Consider the following 15,732-nt stretch of genomic DNA (forward strand, 5'->3'; position numbering starts at 1 on the left):
ATGGCATTGTCCTGAATGAATCTCCACCGCACCGCCCCCCCGTCTCTCCCACTTCCTCATTCGTCATCATCACCTCCTCTACAGGTACTGCTAAGTGCCCTCTGTATTTGAGCTCTTTGCTCTCCTACTTTTAAAGCTCTCTGGGTTCTAGGAGATGGAGGGTCTGGAATGCTTTTTAATGACAGCGTGTCAGCTAGGTGTTGTTCTGGCTATCACATGATTTCCCAACTTTTCCCTTCATCTGCCTCTGAGCTGTGACCTCCCTCAAACACCTGTTGTAAATCTAAACTGTCTTCCTCTTCCTCCTCCCTGGAGGCTAGACTTGAAACATGCAGCTCTCCACTAGCAGACTGTATGGTCACGTGCTCCCTTGACAAGCTACAGGATATCAAAAGCCATCTCTGAAATACATATCTTTTTGAAGTCACAGCTTCATATTTTAAATAAAACTATTTATCTGTCCACTTACTGAAAGGCAGTTAAGAAAACTTGCACACCTCATACATTCTTCCCAGATAGGATAAGTAGTTCCACATGTGCAATGCAAGTTACTACTTTACAACAGCAGTTTCACCGATGGCAATGCTGTGGTGATCAGGACTATAAATGTTGGCAGAAGACAAGAATGGTGTTGTGTCTGTAGAGCCTCTGCACAGAGGAATGATGACTAAGAACTGGGGAGAATATCAAAGATGGAACAACGCTGTACTTTTCAACTGCTTCGATGATGGCCATTACCATAAAATGAAGTGTTACTAAAACTCCAACCTGGTAGTAGTTATCCAGGTTACAAATAATCTGGATTTTAAGATATATACTGTAAATTCTCTGTAATTATTGCAAACATTTCTAATTAAGCTGGATAATGGAACTTGATTAAGGTTTTGTCCTGCTAAGCCTTGCTTTGTCCTTGTATGGACACATCTAAGAGACCTCTATGTTACCTAAGTTGTAAACATCTTAGAGTTTTGTTTAAATATAAATTGTACAAATAAGTAATCTTTGAATTGAATTTAGAACAATAGAAGAAAATCACATTTGTTCCTTTTTACTTTTTGTTCTTTTTTACTTTTATTATTATTATTATTTTACTTTTTAACAGGCTATTCTCTTTATCACATCAGCTTCCAAATTAATAGGAAATTGGAGACAAAGACTGAATTCAGATGAACTAGCAAACCATGGTTTGAAGAATCAGGGGTGAGTTAAATAGTTGCACCAAAGTGACCTCCCCGGGGCACAAACCTAGGCAGTGTGTATCAGAGTCCAGGGATGCCCAGACCACAAAACCTCTCTCTTGGCCTCATTGAAAGGTCCCAAGGAAAGCAGAACAATATAATGGGCACCAGCTTTGGTGCAGCAGTTGCCAGAAGGAGGCATACAAGATGCCATCCAACTGCCTTAGGGACTCCACTCCAGATTTGTGTAAGGTTTACTCCTCTGCCTTTTCTCTCTCTCCTGAAGATGTCTTGCATATCTTTCCTCAGGATTTACTCCCAAAGCCTTTATCACGAATGAGTGTAACTGCAAGGTTAACAGTTATTATAACAGTTATTATTAACAGTTATTATAGAATAAAAGGAGAGCAGGGAGAAAGATGACTATATCAAGCAGGAAAATGCTCTGTTTTCAATATGCAAGTAATTTGTAATAAGTTAATAGAAGATGCAGGGGGAAGTTTGCATATGTGTAACACACACTTTATGGAAAGGACTCATTTCATAGCAGGCAGTTGATATAGATTCTAGTCACGCAGTAACTGTTAGCTATTGCTAAGCGTGTTAATGAATGCAATGGCACCTGACCTTAGGTTGACCTGTCAAATGCACTACCAATGCACCCCACAGGCTGTTATCCGAACAGAATTGAACAAAACTTAGCAGTCAATTCCCCCACTTCAACTAATTAACTTTGAAACCTGAGGACAATTTCATAACCAGGATTTTTAATTAATACAAGTATAAAATGATACACAGCTTCAGCTTTACAAGGGGTGAGGCTTAGAGACATCTGTCAGCCCACTCTGACCTCAGGGTTACAAAAGAAGAAATCCCAATTGCACATTAACACGTATCTTAAGAGTCATTTTCATTTAAGATCAATGTTACTGCTGAAAGAAGAACCTTCACCCCCAATCATCTAGGGTTGGAATGTGAATCAAACAACTAGTCAAATGTTGTCAATTGTTAAATAAATCTGCACAAGTTGAGCATCTCTGAGAATGGTAAATGGGATGTTTACACATTTTTCTTAAGTAAATGGCAGCAATGGGACAGTCTGATAAGTCTAACAACTGTAAGTGATAGAGAGTGGGTGTTTAACCCTCTTTTTAACCCTCTTTTCCTACCCCTTACCATGGTCCAGAGGAAAAAAAATTGCCATTCCAAAGTGGCTATTTGCATTTCAAGGGAAGACTCTATTGGCATCAATGGATGCTTCCCTTGATATGCTAATAACTTCAGATATTATTTTTCCTGTGTACTTGCCAACCAGCCATAGAAGAACTTAACTTCTACTGTAGTATGATGCAGCTGCTTCTCCAGGGATCTAAATGCAATTCCAGCATATCCTTAATGGATAGTGACTCACTTTAAAATATCTACTAGATCTGAATTTCCTGGGTTCAAGCCTATGTAATTATGAACAGTTTTATCTTTGTATCTCAGCAGGAACATCAAGCACAACATTACTAAGCTTGCTTCCTCTAATATAGCTGCCAAATCATAGGGGATCTGTTGATGAGCAATCAGCTGAGAAGTTTTTAGCTTGCTCGCATTTTCATGCACATCATTTCAGACTGCTGAAAAGTACACTGCAGGCATTGTTAAATTCTTCCAAAATGCACATAAGGCTAACATCCTTTTTTCCCAAAACTCTGGAGGGGGGAGGGGAGAGAAATAATTATATGAAAAAAACAAAATCCCATGCTACATAGAGGATTTTAAAAGCTGGAACCAGTGGTGAAGCTACCTGTTCCGGCATCGGAGCGGCATACATGAATGGGGCAGGGCTGGCGCGCATCCCAGGGGCCGTGGTGCGCACCCCGGGGCGTGCATGGCGAGTGCTGAGCATCTTGAGGGGCAGGGGCGGCCGCAATGTCAAACCCCCCCATGGTACCCGGGGCGGACAGCTCCCCCTGCCCCCACCTTCGTCCGCCAGTGGCTGGAACATGTATGGATTGCTCAAGAAACCTAACCAAAAAGCAATAAGCTTGGTATAGCAAAAATATTAACAATGGAAGCAACAACAGACATCATAATATGTCAAAATGAGCATGCTATGTTGCATCTAAACACTGTTTTTGCCATGTCAGAGGCAAGCCAGAAACCAAGGTGGGAGGAACATTTTCTGAACTGGGCACAGAAACACCAATCCACAAGGTCTGTCAGCATCTTGATGTGTAGATTCCAGTTTCTACACCTATTTCCAGGGAAAGAGGAGTATCTCCTGAGCTTCATCACAGATGGTGTGTCCATACCAGTGGAGACAACTCCAAAGTAGCTTTCCCTTGGAAATCTCCCCTTTAGTGGTTGCCATTTCAGGAACTGTGGTCAGTTCAAGGCAGCACCTCTTTCACAACTGAAGGGAGATGAGTATGAAATACAAAACAATAAATGCTTGGGTTAGAGGCTAGGAGGCAATTTGAAAAGAAAATTTGTGGCAGTGGGAATAACCAGGCTGACTTTGGATAGAATGCAGAACCGGCAGTCACTTATGCATTTTAAACCCCCTTCAAGAAATTATAGCTAGCGTTTGTCAATAATATTTATTGCAGCTTAGCTCTTGACACATTCCTTATTTTTGCCTTGTTAAAATTCATACATAAAGCATAAATATAAATATTCATACTCAAGTTGCCTCTTCTGTTCATTGGTTTATTTGCTAATGTTCCTTTCATTGCGTTTTTTTAATAATACAGGGATTATTGTGGTGTTTTTATGCTTATTAATATTAGTAGCTTTGAAAGAGTACTGTTTGTTTTGTAATGCTTTTATGTGCTTATTAGACTGTATCATCAACTGGAATTGTTACCAATTGTTTTTCTGAATATAAAAGATTTTGGCTGCAATCCTATAGGATTTACAGAGTAAAACCCCATTTAACTTAGTGGGACTTATTTTTGAGTGGAGATGATAAGACCACTGTGACACTGTGTAGTATCCATTCTCATATTATGTATTTTTCTGTTTGCATGTTAGCCCTCTGGTCCCTCAGGTATTGCTCTACAGAGGACTCGTTTATCCACAGCAGTGGTTCCCAACTGGTAGTTTGCATACCCCAGGGTATTAACATGGTCTGCAGAACCCAGGGGGTCTGCAGCACCATTAACATAGCGAAAACTACCAAGGAGATATTAAAAAATTTCAAATGTAGGGGGTCCATGGCTTGGCTTTTGGAAAAAAAGGGGTCCACATTGGGAAACACTGGTGCAAGGTGAAACACTGTATCTTTGCTTATGTACAGTGGTACCTTGGGTTAAGTACTTAATTCGTTCTGGAGGTCCGTTCTTAACTGAAACGGTTCTTAACCTGAAGCACCACTTTAGCTAATGGGGCCTCCTGCTGCCGCCACGCTGCCGGAGCACGATTTCTGTTCTCATCCTGAAGCAAAGTTCTTAACCTGAAGCACTATTTCTGGGTTAGCGGAGTCTGTAACCTGAAGCGTATGTAACCTGAAGCGTACATAACATGAGCTACCACTGTACTTGTGATATCTTTCTACACCAATGAGTTTTCTACCTCAGTTAATATCCCTTTGAAATACAGTGGTACCTTGGGTTACACACGCTACCAGTTACATACATACTGTTCTTGCTATATTTTTGTTTTTGTTTTATTCCATTCCATGCTTCTGTAAAGCTGACTTTTGTTATTATTTTATCAATAAAAGTTAATTAGGGAGGAAAAGATGCTTGGCTTTTGTCTCGTGCTAAATTCCATGACTCTTAAGATTCTATGATTTATCATTATTCTGATATGTCAAATTTGTTCTTTTTCTTTGCTTGCTGTTAGTCCCCTTGGCCTTCAGGAGGGAACAGAAAGGCGTAAGCAATAAATAAAAAAATCCATCTCCCCACCCCCACCCCATTATACTAGATCTCCATTGTTTTCATGCAGCCACTCACATCATAACACATTATTTCACATGTACTTTTCTGACATATCAATTGAAGCATGGAAATTTCACAGAACTTAAGGTGAGCCAAAGGAAAATGGCATCCAAATGGATAAGAAGTTCCAGCTGCAGACTGACATGAAACATTAGCATGTCCAACAGGGCCAGAAACAACTCTGGGAATAAAGTCTATTGATATTGGTAGTTGCATCAGAAATATTTGTACGGCTTTACAAAGTATTGACTACAACACACACACACACACACACACACACACACACACACACAAGCCAATATGCAAGAAACTAATAGCAATTCACTTTCTCTGTACATCTCATCCATAAACGAGCAAATGTCTCAAAGTCATACAACAACTACTACTAACTATCACAGATTAGCAAGGCTTCAAAACTGTACAGTATCTGGATATGTGGTATGGTGAGATCATTGGCAAGGTGGTTCCCTGTGTATATAAACAAAACACACTAAAATTCCAAAAACAGCTTCTCTGGATCAAAGTTAGTTAGAAAAACTGATCCAAGCTACTGAGAATGAAACTTAAAGAAAGAAGTGACTGTCCAATTTCCCATATATCTTATTATTAAAGAGTCAATATTTATGAGATGAAGCAAAGGCCTGTTCTGTTAAATTCCATTATGCATACCTTCAGACCTTTGCAGCTTACTCAGGTAGCAAATTACTTTGTTGCATACACTTCACAGATTTCACCCATGACACCTTCTGCAGATGAAAGTATACTGCCACTTCACATGTTAATTAGACTGCTTACTCAACTACACCTAGGAGAAAAGTAGGCAACCCCAATACGTGATCCAACTTACTGAACTATTGCCAAGATAAAATTACCACTGCAGCAAGGAACGTTTTGTTGAGAATGATACCATGCAACATGCACCTCACTCTACTAGCTAAAAAATGTTTCATGACTCTGAACCAAGTATTCCCTGGCTCAGTTAAGGAAAGATATTTAGGAATCATGGCAACTTTCAGCTCTGAATTCCCTGAGGTTTAAAATATATCTATAATGACTGATGATTTACGATGTTTTTGTTCCCTGATATAACTCAAATATTCTCAGTGCAATATTGGACTCTGTTCCTGCACATCCTCTAGTGGATAGCAGGGCCTCGAGCCCAAGCATTTAAATGTATTGCAAAAAATGTGGAATAAGGAGAATCGAAAGCCACCATACCATTATCTATGAGGCCATTTCTCTTCTCCTACCCTTCATTTCTGTTACACTCACCGTGTTTTCTTTTTTTTTTATAATAAATTTTTATTGGTTTTACAACATATATTAACACACAAAAACTAACAATTCACAACATAACACATTAACAAACAAACATATAAACACGTATAATTTCATAACCTTTTTTTCTTAAACCTTATTTCAACGACTTCCCCATACCTCCCTGTCAGGGAACTGTCATCTGAGACGAAGGAGGTGAAAGGGCTCATGGAGGGTGAGAGAGACCACTCAGCGGAGGAGGGGACCAGCAGGGGGAGAAGTGGAGTTACAAGGGAAAGTGAGTCGGAGGGAGAGCTCAGAGATACTTCAAGCGGGAACAGTGGAGAGGTTTCAGGACCTCCCGTAGGCACACCCACTCCTCGGCGGAAACTGTCACGCCGAGAGTCCAGAAGACGCGTTTCCGTCAAGGAGCTTTTATGCTGGAAGAAGTTCCGTAAACGCCCACTGTCCGATTCAACGAGCGATTGATGGAGCCATGCTTAAGGAGCTCCATCACAGACAGAGGTTTGGGAACTTAGCCAAGCTCTGAGGGATCAGGTTTTTACGCACAAGCAGCTCACCATCCCATCACAGCAATCGGACAGTCCCTGAAAGCAGCTTGTGCAGAGAGGCATCATGAGCAACCCAGCTGGAGCCGGAGGAGCAGCAGGAGCTGGAGAAGGTCCAACTCTGGAAGAAAGGTGCAGAGTTTTGGAACTCCAGCTAGCAATGCAAACGGCGAGGCTAGAAGAAAGGAGGGCGCAGGATGCAGAAAAGGCAAAAGGCGCTACACTAGCAAGAAAGATGCCAGGAATGGTGCAGAAGTTTGGGGGGGACCCCAGGAACTACCAAGCCTTTAGGACAGAGATGCAGTATGCTCTTGAACTGCAGTTTAACGACTTTCCCGATGAGGCATCGCGGGTGGCGTTTGTGATTGGCCATCTCGAAGGAGGGGCGAGAGACTGGGTCCGGCCCCTGATGGCAGGGAATAGTGACATGCTGAAGGACGCGAGGGAGTTTTTTCGCGCCATGGATTTGATGTTTTCCAGCGAGATTGAACAGGGACTGGTGCGCAGACAATTGATGGCTTGCAAGCAGGGGAGCCGATCGGTTCGTGAGTACTGGACTGAGTTTACAATGTTGATACATAAATTGGGGTGGGACCTATCGGCGGAACCCATTCAAATGCTCTTTGAAGAGGGGCTTTCTTCGGCGGTGAAAGACGAACTTTCCCGGGCGCCCAGGGCGGAGTCTATGGACCAGCTGACCAAATCAGCGTTGACCATTGGAGCGCGCCAGGAGGCAAGAGCCTTGGAGAAGCGGGAGGGGAAAGGAGAGCGTTGGAGGGATTTCCGCATTCCAGAGATTCCAGAACCCAGTTTCCCGCCCGGAGAGCCGATGGAAGTTGGGACAGCGCGCGCGCGCGCAGTTTCAAATCCCAGTGAAGGGAGGAAGAAGGAGGGAAAGAGCGCCAAGAAATGTTACCTCTGCCAGCAGCCAGGTCACTTTGCCAGAGTCTGCCCACAAAGGAAGGAATGGCAAGGGATGGCGGGAGCTGTTGGGGGGAAGGAGGAGGAAGTCCAGGAGCCAGTAAAAGCCAGCGCCTGTCTGCCGCTGTCAGGGCACTGCAGACAGGCCAAGGAGCAGTAAAAGTGCCCACTCCGGAACCCCCAAGACCAGCTCTAGTAATAGAGGTGCTGCTAGAGCTGGCAAACGGATACCCACTAAAGACCAAGGCGCTGTTGGACTCAGGCAGCTCCTGTAATTTTATGAGCAAGGAGTTTGCAGCTGAACACCAGATACAGACACTCCCTTTAAGCAACCCCCTGCAGGTCACCACGATCGATGGGAGGGAGCTGTTGGGGGGAGAAGTTAGCCTACAGACCGTCCCAATGGTTATGAGGGTGGCAAGGCACACTGAAAGGATAGCATTCAATGTAGCCACCCTGGGAGGGGCGCCAGTCATTTTGGGAATGAGCTGGCTAGCGTTGCATGACCCGCTAGTGGGCTGGCATCAGAGAGTGGTCTCCTTTGGGTCAGCACATTGCCTGGAACACTGCAAAGAGGGAAAGGTGCCAGAAGGGGCAAAAGCCTCCCTAGCAGGGATGGAAGTGGCGGACAAAGGGAAGGTGCCCAAACAATACGCTGACCTGAGCAAGGTCTTCAGCGAAAGGGAAGCAGATAAACTACCACCGCATAGAGACTTTGACTGCCAAATTAACCTGGTCCCTGGGGCCCAGCTCCCCGTGGGCAAGCTGTACGCCATGTCAGACAGGGAAATGCAGGAGTTGAGGGAGTTTATTGACAAAAACCTGAAGAGAGGTTTCATCAGAGAGTCCAGAGCGGTGGGGGGCAGCCCAGTGTTTTTTGTGGACAAAAAAAACACGGATAAACCGAGATTGATCGTGGACTACCGGCGGCTAAATGCCGTGTCAGAACCAGTGACTTTCCCCATGCCCAGAATTGATGACATTTTGACCAGGGTGAGGAAGGGAAAGATATTCACGAAACTGGACCTGAGAGGAGCGTACAACCTGATACGAATAAAGAAGGGGGATGAATGGAAGACAACGATGTTCACCCCCCTAGGGGCTTTCGAATATCTCGTTATGCCCTTTGGATTACAAGCAGGCTCCGCCTGTTTTCAATCGCTCATGAACCATGTACTGGGACCTTTGCTCTACAAGAATTGCGTGGCCTTTCTCGATGACGTGCTGATATATTCAGAGAATGAGGAGCAGCATGTAAAGGATGTCAGGGAAGTGCTGAGCCAGCTGCAAGCAAACCAGTTGTGGGTGAAATTGGAGAAGTGTCAGTTCCACGCCAAGGAGGTGGAATTCCTGGGGTACCGCCTATCAGACAAGGGATTAGCCATGGATCCAGGCAAGGTACAGGCGGTGCTGGAATGGAAGACACCGAAAACGAAAAAAGATGTGCAAAGGTTCTTAGGGTTTGGGAACTTTTACCGTAAATTCATCAAGAACTTTGCCCACTTAACGGCTCCCATCACGGACTGTCTGAGCAGCAAGAAGAAATTTGTTTGGACGGCGGAGGCGGAGCACGCTTTTGAGGAATTGAAAAAGGCATTCGCTTCGGAAGAACAGCTCCTGCATGTGGATTTACAAAAACCCATGAGAGTGGAAACTGATGCCTCAGACCGCGCGGTGGGGGCGGTGCTGCTTCAGCCAGGGAGCAATAAGTCGGAATGGAGACCGTGTGCCTTCTTTTCGCGTAAGCTGAACAAATCCGAGAGGAACTACACGGTATATGACCGAGAACTACTCGCCATTCACGAAGCGTTCCGGAGATGGAGACACTTACTAATTGGTGCACAGCATAAGGTACAAGTATGTACGGACCACAAGAATTTGGAGTATTGGAGAACGGCACGAGTGCTCAACCAACGACAAGTGAGATGGGCCCAGGAGTTCTCCAAATTCCATTTTGAAATCTGCTATGTGCCAGGTCCAGAAAACATCAGAGCGGACGCTCTCTCTCGCAAACCTGAATATTTGGAGGGGGAGGGAGCGCCAGAAGAGAGACATATTATCCCAGAGGACCACTGGGTGTGTGGTGCGGCCTGGGTGGGGCAAAGAGAACTGGTAGAGGGAACGGTAAATGATGAGTACGCCCAGGATAAGCTCAGAGGTTTAAGGGGAGAGGGAGAAGACCCCGGAGGTTTTGAAGAAAGAAACGGGGCATTGTATTACAAAGGGGCGCTATATATACCTGAAGGGGAATTGAGGGGGAGAGTACTCAAACAGCTGCACGACAATCCCACAGCGGGGCATTTTGGGCAACACAAGACCATGTGGTTGGTGACCAGGGAGTTTTGGTGGCCCAAGGTGAGGGAGGATGTACGGGAGTATGTGAGAAGGTGTGACCAATGCCAGAGAGCCAAAGGAGAAAGGCGGGCGCCAGCGGGGTATTTAGAACCGTTACCCACACCAGAACGACCATGGGAGGCGGTGTCGATAGATTTTATGACTGATCTGCCCAAATCCCAGGGGAAAACCGCCATACTAGTCGTAGTAGACCAGTTAACTAAGATGGGTCACTTTGTAGCTTGCTCACATGCAGTCACGGCGGAAGAGACAGCAAAATTGTTTGTAGAACATATTTTTAGGCTGCATGGCGCCCCCTTGAGGCTGGTTTCCGACAGAGGGAAACAGTTCACGTCCAGATTCTGGAGGAAGCTTATGAGCTTGTTGCACGTAGAGGTCAACTTTTCGACTGCCAGGCACCCTGAGACCAATGGGCAGGCGGAGAGGGCAAACGGTATCCTTCAACAATACCTGAGGTGTTATGTCAATGACAGAGAAAACGATTGGGTCGAAAAGTTGGCACTAGCGGAATTTGCTTACAATAATGCAGAGAATGTGTCCACCGGGATGAGCCCCTTTTTGGCTAATTATGGGTGCCACCCCAGGGCGTTTCCAGGGGAAGGAGGAGAGAGATGGAGTGTTCCGGCCGCTGAACTTTTTGTAGAAGAAATGGAAGCGATCCATCGTCAACTCCAACACAACTTAGAAAGGGCCAAAGAAGAATATAAGAGGCAGGCAGACAAGAGCAGAAGGGAAGGTGAAACAATTAGGGTGGGGAGTCGGGTCTGGCTATCAACCCAAGGGTTGCCGTTCAAGGGTAGTTGCAAGAAATTGAGACCCAAAAGATTGGGACCATTTGAGGTCATCCAACAGGTCAACCCAGTGGCTTTCAGACTCCGGTTACCGAACCACATGAAACTGCACCCAGTATTCCACAGGTCATTACTGTCACCATACAGGGGGGAAGGTGAAGGGGTATCCACACGGGGGCCAGCCATAGAAGAAAGGGAAAGCCGCAACTATGTGGCAGAAATCATCGACTCCAGGTGGAAGGGTAATCAGGTGGAGTATTTGGTCGCGTGGGAAGGGGAACCGGAGTCGGAAAACACCTGGGTGAAGGCAGAGGAGGTCCATGACGAGGTCTTGATCGAAACGTTCCACCAAAGGTTCCCCAGGAAACCTCAACCAGTAGCGAGGTTCCGGAGGGAGTACTTTGGCACCACCGACGATGAGGAGGAACTGGAGGGATTCAGGGAATCGGAGTTGGAAGAGGGTACAGACTCCGAGGAGGAGGAGTACTTGGAAACCGGGAACAGCAAAAGGTGGAGGGAAGTGTTCGAAACTTCGGAAGATGAGGGAGGTTCCTTCAGGGGTTTTGCTCCCTCGCCTCCCGCAGAGGAGGGGAGGGAAGGGGGTGAAGGGGGCCCTAGAGGGGAGGTGGATGTCAGGGAACTGTCATCTGAGACGAAGGAGGTGAAAGGGCTCATGGAGGGTGAGAGAGACCACTCAGCGGAGGAGGGGACCAGCAGGGGGAGAAGTGGAGTTACAAGGGAAAGTGAGTCGGAGGGAGAGCTCAGAGATACTTCAAGCGGGAACAGTGGAGAGGTTTCAGGACCTCCCGTAGGCACACCCACTCCTCGGCGGAAACTGTCACGCCGAGAGTCCAGAAGACGCGTTTCCGTCAAGGAGCTTTTATGCTGGAAGAAGTTCCGTAAACGCCCACTGTCCGATTCAACGAGCGATTGATGGAGCCATGCTTAAGGAGCTCCATCACAGACAGAGGTTTGGGAACTTAGCCAAGCTCTGAGGGATCAGGTTTTTACGCACAAGCAGCTCACCATCCCATCACACTCCCTTTTCTGCATCCCTGTTTTAAACTTTTTCAGCAACCCCTAAATTCAATTACTTATGATTCAATTTCTTTGATCCTTTTTCTCTTACCCAATCATTTATCGCTGCAATTCTGTTTTACGTTACCCATGACATTTTAGCACTCATTAATTTTACAACAGTTCTTAAGATAAACTTTAAATTTCTTCCAATCTTCTTCCACCGTCTCTTTCCCTTGGTCACGGATTGTGCCAGTCATCTCGGCCAGTCCCATATAGTCAATCACCTTCGTCTGCCTACACTCACCGTGTTTTCAAGGTAGCCTACAACTATTATGTATGTATTGATTGATTATATTCTAGTTATGAATAGCTTCAAATAAAACATCTCAAAGTGATTTAGCAACAAACATATATAAAACAATTTCATATAAAATCCAAAACAAATACAGACTGGGATACATGACATTCATAGATTCCAGGCACATCATTTGGCATCCGTTTGTCTCAAAAGACAATGGAGTGTGCTTCTCGAGTGACTTCAAACTCCTGGAGAATCACAGTGCCTGTTGTGGCTGCAGAGACCGGTAACTTGTAATGGCTGCCTCTTGTGTTCAGTGCCGTAGCTAGGTGATCTTGCACCCCTGGCAGAACTGTCCAGATTGCACCCCCTAGCCACTGACAGATTAGCTCTTCTTTCCACCTCTCCTCCAAACCCACCCCCCATTCAATTCACCCTCCATTTAAAACCTTTTCTTATGAGGCAATAATCAATATTTTTATAGACATATTTATGGACAATTTTTTAAAGCCAATTTTGCACCCGCCCCCTCCACCTGCGCCCCTGGCAAGGGCCCACCTCACCACCCCGTAACTACAGCCCTGCTTGTGTTGCTCTTGCTGTGTTAGCAGCACCAAAGTGATCTCCCAGGCACACAAACCTAAGCAATGTGTATTGCTTGTCCAAAGGAAAGCAGAACAATACATTTGGAACCAGCCAGGCTGCAGGAGTTGCCAGGAGGAGGCATACAATAGGTCACCCAACCATCTCCAGATTTGTGTAGGGTTTACTCCTTAGCCTTTTCTTCTCCCAAAGATATCCCACAAGGCAGCAGAGGTTGAGGATCATTGTTTTTCTTTTCCTAGGTAGGCTACCTTCCCAGATGGGCGAGCCCCATCTGCCCCTCATTTCCCTCTACAGAACGTTCAGAAACCAACTTTTTGACCACTGGACCCACTATTGGTATCGTCCACTTAACGCACCAGGGAAGTCCCTAACGCAACAAGGGTTCGAGACCCATCAGCTACCTTTACCTGGTTTAGCCACCTAGTCAAAGCCATTTTCCAGAGAGGGTCCAGGAATTTTGATCATTCCATTTCATTACCCACATGAACTTTGCAGCTATTAATGAGATAGAAGCTAACAATCTTAGAGGCCTCTCCACCTCATTTCCAACCACATTAAACAAAACACTATATATAACACTAGGTCTTATAATGCAGTCTGTAGTATTTGAGAGACATTGTGAAATTGTTCTCCAATAAAGTACAGCTGATGAGCATTCCCACCATACATGAAGAAGATGATCAGTCAGCCTGACAATTCCAGCATTTAAGGTCGTTAACCCCATAAATTCTATTTAATCTTACCAGGGTTTTTTAACCTCACACCAAACTATTTTTAGTTGAAAAGAGACAAATCGTATTTCCTCCTCTGCATTCACTTTTATGTAGCTACATTTAATATATCTGTTACACCTCTGCTTGCACAAATGGGGCCCCAGTGCTGAGAATGAACAGATCCTAGCCATAAGTTTCAAGATCATTCTGACTTCATGCCAGTAGTGATGCGATGTTTTAACTAAAAATAAAAGCTAAAAATAGCTGGAGTTTAAATTTACAAAACAGGACTTTTCAGTGCTTGGAGCACTGCCAGGCTTTGAAAGTCTACATGCAGAATTCAATTATTGAACACAAGTATAGCCCAAATGTAATACTGAACTAAAAATGTTCTATTAATTAATGCCAATTAAGGGAGAGGTGGAGACTACACAGAGCTGCTGATTTTCATCAGTGTTCAAAACAAATCACATGTACTGTATTAATTACCAGCTGACAGCTAAGTTTCCATAAAGGGAAACAATAAGATGCCTCGGACAAGAAATGTGTATTTTCTATGGTCCAAATAGCTTTTTCTTGGCTTAACTTCACAGAGTTCCAACACCATTTCTCACCAATGGGAGTAGAATTAAATCAGTACTGATATCTTAGCATAGCCTTCACCAATCCGGTGCCTTCCAGATGTTTTGGACTACAACTCCAATCAGCTGCAGCCAACACTTGCTGGAGGGCACCAGGTTTATGAAGGCTATCTTAGTAGCATATACTCTGTACTACTTCCTGCCATACATAAAACTTCCTCTTTCCCACCCTTGCATCTCACTATCCAGATTGCTCTGAAAGGGGTACTCACATAGCTTGTGAGGACTTCTGTATCCAGTGCAGCCATTTGAGGCTGTGGTGGTGGTGGTGCAGAGTGCCTTCCATCAGCTTCAGTTGGTGGCCCAGCTACACTCCTACCTGGAAAAGAAGAGCCTAATGTCTGCTGTCTACACTCCGTTGACCTCTAGATTGAATGACTGCAACATGCTATATGGAGGGTTGCCTTTGAAGACGCTTTGGAAACTGCAGCTGGTGCAGCTACCAGGCAGCTGACTGGGGAAGGACTGTCTGAGCACATAACACCAATTATGACATGACTGCACTGGCTAACAATTAGGTTTTGTGCTCAATTCAACATCTGTGGCTCTTTACCGTGTGCTCCCTTGCAAGGGAGGTGTGTAGAGGGGCAACAAAGGAGTTGGTCTTTTCAGTGCACTGTTGTGCTAAGAGATTTCAAAATTCCCATCAAGAAGCCTTACATATCAGGTCTCCATGACAACCATGGGGCTATCCAAATACATCAGTGGCCCAAAGCTATTTTGTCAGTTTTGGAGACCAAGCAGGTTAGATCTATTAAAGACATTAAAGGGAGTAGATGGTACTCAGCCTATTGTCAAAGACAGACCATTCCTTGGTGTAGGTTGACATAGTTGTGGTGCAAAGGTGGTGAACCTATTGGAGACCTATGAAATTCAAAGGATTCCTGAAGGCTCTGGATAAAATCCTGCCAGGGCTCCAGTCCTGTTCCTATCAAGGGCTCTAGTCTTGCTGTGGAATGGCAAGAGGCATAAGACAATTGATGTGATCACACCATAGTGCAAGTGGAAAAAATCTTGAAGAGAACCTGATCTAAGATGGGTGAGAGGAGTGCTTTTTTCTGGGGGGACGCATACCCCTAAACATTTTGTGAATCTAATGGGAGAAGAAACTTTAACAAATTAAATTGTTAGTTTCTTCTCCAGCACGGTGAATCATCAGTTCCATTGCTACCCCCGATGGCGGCCTCATTTCCTGTCATGGTGTTTCCTGAGTCTCAGACGGAAGCGAGAGTTTAATGTGTGGAGTTGGAATCTAGCACGGTGATCGGTCAGTTTCGTTGTCACCACCTCTGATGGCAGCTTTATTTCCTTTCCCAGTGACTTTCTTGAGTCAAAATGAGAGCACCCCTAAAGATTTTTTTAGAAAAAAACACACTGGGTGAGTATATTATTTGAATCTACCATCTAGTGGTGAATAAAGGTTACTACTTCTCCACTGAGTAGCTGTCCAA

General features: G+C 45.0%; 1 protein-coding gene across 3 annotated transcripts in view; it reads right to left on the reverse strand.

Moving 5' to 3' along the window:
* The window catches only part of ARHGAP6 (Rho GTPase activating protein 6), a 187,863-nt gene that overhangs the window by 159,741 nt on the left and 12,390 nt on the right, over positions 1–15,732 (reverse strand). The window contains exon 1 of one of the 3 annotated variants that reach the window (XM_083612118.1): positions 14,494–14,698. The exons of the other annotated variants lie outside the window; for them this stretch is intronic. Coding sequence (XP_083468244.1) covers positions 14,494–14,529 — 36 coding nt within the window. The 5' untranslated portion in view covers positions 14,530–14,698. Of the gene's footprint in view, positions 1–14,493; positions 14,699–15,732 lie in introns of those variants that run through there. 3 annotated transcript variants of the gene reach the window in all.

Source organism: Podarcis filfolensis (genome assembly GCF_964270895.1).
Source record: "Podarcis filfolensis genome assembly, chromosome: 4".
In the NCBI taxonomy this organism is placed as follows: Eukaryota; Metazoa; Chordata; class Lepidosauria; order Squamata; family Lacertidae; genus Podarcis; species Podarcis filfolensis.